This window comes from Myotis brandtii, unplaced genomic scaffold (genome assembly GCF_000412655.1).
Source record: "Myotis brandtii unplaced genomic scaffold, ASM41265v1 scaffold4, whole genome shotgun sequence".
Classification (NCBI taxonomy): domain Eukaryota; kingdom Metazoa; phylum Chordata; class Mammalia; order Chiroptera; family Vespertilionidae; genus Myotis; species Myotis brandtii.
In genome coordinates this window covers 227,530-231,761 of record NW_005365371.1, presented here as the reverse complement: position 1 = coordinate 231,761, position 4,232 = coordinate 227,530, and the positions used below count along the sequence as shown (strand labels likewise).

Sequence of the window (4,232 nt, the reverse complement as noted above, 5' to 3'; positions counted from 1 at the left end):
GGCGGAGCTTTGGGTGGCTCGGTTCGGTTCGGAAGAAGCCCCTGTTGCTGAAGCCAGTCCCTCCACCCTCAGCCCTGGTGGAGGATCTCCTGCGCAGCGGGGGCACCGCCCAGCACGTGGTGAGCGGGGGCTGGGCCTCCTGGGGCCCCTGGTCTTCCTGCTCCCGGGACTGCGAGCTGGGCTTCCACGTCCGCAAGAGGACCTGCACAAACCCCGAGCCCCGCAACGGGGGCCTGCCCTGCGTGGGGGACGCCACGGAGTACCAGGACTGCAACCCCCAGGCTTGTCCAGGTAACCCTGTGCTAAGTAATCCTGGGAAACCTCCACCCAGGGAACCCCCATCGAGGAGACTCCCAGGCCACAGCTCATGCTCGGGTGACCTCTTCTCCCTGCCGTCTCTGTACAGGGGCCCCAGAGCAATAGTCCTGAGCAAGGACTCAGCAGCCACTCCCACAGAGCAGAGCTTTCCTCACCTTCCTGTCACTTCTTTTTCTCTCCTCTAGTGGGTTAGCCTGATAAGGAGCTTGTTTGGAGTTGGTTTTCGATGACTCCTCTGCAGCCTGCCTTTCCCCTGCCACCCCTGACAGGGAGGGGCCTCCCCCGCAGTGAGCTGTGGGAGTCGGGGTGGAGCAGGTGTTGAGGTCTGTGTGGCCCAGGGCAGAAGTGGCCTTGCCTGGGAAGGGGCAGAAGACTGCCTCGGGGTCCTGCCTGCACCTGCAGCTCCCCTCAAACACCCTATCCCCTTGTAGTGCGGGGCGCCTGGTCCTGCTGGACCTCCTGGTCCCCCTGCTCAGCCTCCTGCGGTGGTGGCCACTATCAACGCACACGGTCCTGCACCAGCCCCGCGCCCTCCCCAGGCGAGGACATCTGCCTGGGGCTGCACACGGAGGAGGCACTGTGTGCCACGCAGGCCTGCCCAGGTACTGAGTACGCCCAGCCCGGGCTGGGGAGCACCACGGAGCCCTCCAGTCCCCACCAGAGGGTGCTGGGGCATTTAACCTCGTCCCAACCCACAACCCACAGAAGGCTGGTCACTGTGGTCTGAGTGGAGCGCATGCACTGAGGATGGAGTCCAAGCCCGCAGTCGGCACTGTGAGGACCTGGTCCCAGGGCCCAGCACCTGTGCTGGCAACAGCAGCCAGAGCCGCCCCTGCCCTTACAGCGAGATTCCCGGTAGGTCTTCCAGCCAGCCCCTTCTCACCACCATTTCCCACTGAGCCCCAGCTTCCTTCCCTTTCTGAAGCATGTGCCCTGGGGGGTGGGGGTGCAGGAAAGAACATCAGGGTGGGAGGCAGGTAGTCCCAGGCCTATCCCACAGCTCAGTGCTGACCCAGGGGGACCCCTCTTGCCCCCTTCCGCCCCAACACCCTCTTTGCTTGTCTTCCTGCAGTGATCTTGCCTGCCTCCAGTGTGGAGGAGGCCACCGGCTGTGAAGGTAAAAGGAACCTGCCCCCCACACCTTTATAACACTGTCCCCTACCCTCCTCTTCCAGGAGGAGGCCCACCTTACTTTGACATTTGGAACCTCTCCACCTCCCACTCCAGATAGACAAACCTTGTGGAGGTTCCCCACTGCTTCAGACCATGTGGAGGGGGCTCTGGGCAGTTTCATCCATGCCCCCCATCTAGGAGGCAGTCATCAAGTCTGTACTCAACAAGTCACAAGTACCCAGCTCCACATCCTCTGCTTGCCTCTGACCCAGACCCTAGGTGGTCCTGTGGGAGCGGCCCTGGTGAGGGGCTGCCCAGCCTGCCTGTTTCCATTGGCTCTGGGCTCAAAGCTCTTCCTTTATGTCTCTGAGCCTCCTATTGGGAGGCAGCTGGGAGGCTCTCCGCTGCACAGTGGCCCTTTCCTTACCACTTAACCTCTCCCTTTCCCAGGGTTCAGTCTCATCCACCTGGTAGCCACAGGTGTCTCCTGCTTCCTGGGCTCTGGGCTGCTGACCTTGGCCGTGTACCTGTCCTGCCAGCACTGCCAGCGCCAGTCCCAGGAGTCCACACTCGTCCATCCTGCCACACCAAACCACCTACACTACAAGGGTGGGGGCACTCCTAAGAATGAGAAGTACACACCTATGGAGTTCAAGGTGAGAGCCCTCCTATAGAAACAGAGGACAGGGTGATGGGTGCAATGGTTCTGGCTCTAAGGTGGGCTTACTGGGCTGGGCACTTGGGAAGGTGTTGTGAACAGGATACTACATCAGCAGTTAGAATGTCCTTTCATTGACTGGCTCCTGATCTCCTTAACCTGGCTGTCTGCTTTCCCTGTCTGTCCTTTACCCCCTTTTTTTGTTCCTTCCTTCTCCCACAGACCCTGAACAAGAATAATCTGATTCCTGATGACAAAGCCAGCTTCTACCCACTGCAGCAGACCAATGTGTACACAACTACCTACTACCCCAGCCCACTGATCAAACACAGCTTCCGGCCCGAGGCCTCACCTGGACAACGGTGCTTCCCCAACAGCTGATACCACTGTCTTGGGGACTTGGGCTCCTTGCCTTCCTAAGGCACAGAGCAGGTGGAGATGGGACTGTGGAGCCAGTTTGGTTTTCTCCTTCTGCACCAGGCCAAGAACTTGCTGCCTTGCCCTGTGGGGGTCCCATCCGGCTTCAGAGAGCTCTGGCTGGCAGTGACCATGGGAGAGAGGGCTGGCTTCTGGCTGGCACGTGGCTGCAGTTCCAGCTCAGCCCAGGTCTCTCATGGCCGCCTTTCGACTCACCATCATGCTAACCTCCCCTGCCATGTCTGGGTTGTGGACCTAATGGGCATGTGAGGAATTGGAGAGTAGAGATGGCAGGAGGGCAGGCTCTTAGGTTGGGGTTGGAAATGACAGCCGTGTAGCCATCATGGGCTGAGTCTGTCCCTCTCTGGCTGGCCCCAGAAAGGGCCTGGGCTACAACCTGATTATCTCTGAAAGGAATTAATCCAATGGCCTCAGAAGCTCTGGATTTTCTGCTCAGGGCTGGGCCATGGTGGTGCTGCCACAGTGTGACAGAGGGACCACGGCTGGCCCAGGTTGTCCACCTGTGCCTAGCAGTGTGTACTTTGCCCAGACACATACTTCTGGTCAGAGGCAGTGAGGACTGAGGACTGAAGACTCGTGTTTGCTGAGAAGCCCTTTAATCTGGGCTGGCCCAGACCTCAGCCTTGTCCTCTGAATGCACGGGAGGTGGCCCAGGAGGAAAGGAGGCAGGAGCCCAGCCTCCGTGCCGCTATGGAGACTGTCTTCCAGTTGCTGCTCAGAAGAGCTGTTGACTGAGACCTGCTTGGGAGCTGCTGGCCCCTCATCTGTTCAGGAACACACACACACACACACACACACACACGATCACAACCTGCTACAGCAACAGAAAGGATGCTGGGCTGTGGCATTATTATTAAAGATGATATCCAGTCTCCAAATGGAACTATGTCTTCGTGCATATGCGTGTGGGCTCCTTCTTGGGATGGTCTAGTCAGAGTGGCACGCTGGGGTGACAGATGGCTGCTCAGGGTGGAGGAAATGGCCCAAGTAGAGTTTGACTTTAATAGAGGATATCTTTCCATTTGTGAGTACAATCACACATGTCTCTTTTTGGAAAAGAGAGTAGGGATAAACAAATCCACAAGTGGGAACACAAGGTATGCCAGTGGCAACACGACAGGAGAAATTTCTGCCTGTTCTCTTAGCAGCTCTTCCAGAGCAGTAATGTGTGAGTCCAGCAGGGGAGAATTGATGAGGGTTATTTTATGAGGTTTTTACAATGCTGAGTTTAATAAAATCAAAATTGACTGAGAAATGAGTAAAGCTGTGAGGTGTAAATGAGTAAACCTGTGAAGCCCCATGCAGTTTTTGCTGGGTTAAATACAAATCACCTCAAAGTCTCAGCCCACCACATCAATGCTGCTCTTTTGGATGAGAATGATGGACATGTTAAATTTAGAGAGCAATTTTCTCACTAGTAATTAGCTGGATCAATTCTCATAGGATTCCCAGCAAAACTTACTTTAGGTCATTCTGTAAAGGCTGTGATCCTAGTGGTAGAGGAGGAAGAAAAGAGCATTGCTGGACCCCATGTCCTGGAATCCCTGTGCTTACCAGGACAACTGAAACAGCAACGTCCTCAGGCCAGGGTGGAGCCTGTCAGAGAGCCCAAGGACAAGGAGTATTTCTGCAGCTTTGGGATTTCTCACTGGGTTCTTGTTAGCCCCATGAGTCCAGAACTTGTGGAGGCCTGGCAGGGGGGGAG

At 56.7% G+C, this 4,232-nt stretch overlaps 1 protein-coding gene across 1 annotated transcript in view; it reads left to right on the top strand.

Moving 5' to 3' along the window:
- The window catches only part of SEMA5B (sema domain, seven thrombospondin repeats (type 1 and type 1-like), transmembrane domain (TM) and short cytoplasmic domain, (semaphorin) 5B), an 81,825-nt gene extending 78,415 nt beyond the window's left edge, over positions 1 to 3,410 (top strand). The window contains exons 18-23 of the mRNA XM_014545229.1: positions 61 to 291; positions 750 to 920; positions 1,024 to 1,173; positions 1,391 to 1,435; positions 1,882 to 2,087; positions 2,312 to 3,410. Of these exons, the coding sequence (XP_014400715.1) occupies positions 61 to 291; positions 750 to 920; positions 1,024 to 1,173; positions 1,391 to 1,435; positions 1,882 to 2,087; positions 2,312 to 2,470 (962 nt within the window). The 3' untranslated portion in view covers positions 2,471 to 3,410. The remainder of the gene's footprint in view (positions 1 to 60; positions 292 to 749; positions 921 to 1,023; positions 1,174 to 1,390; positions 1,436 to 1,881; positions 2,088 to 2,311) is intronic.
- The last annotated feature ends 822 nt before the right edge of the window (positions 3,411 to 4,232 follow it).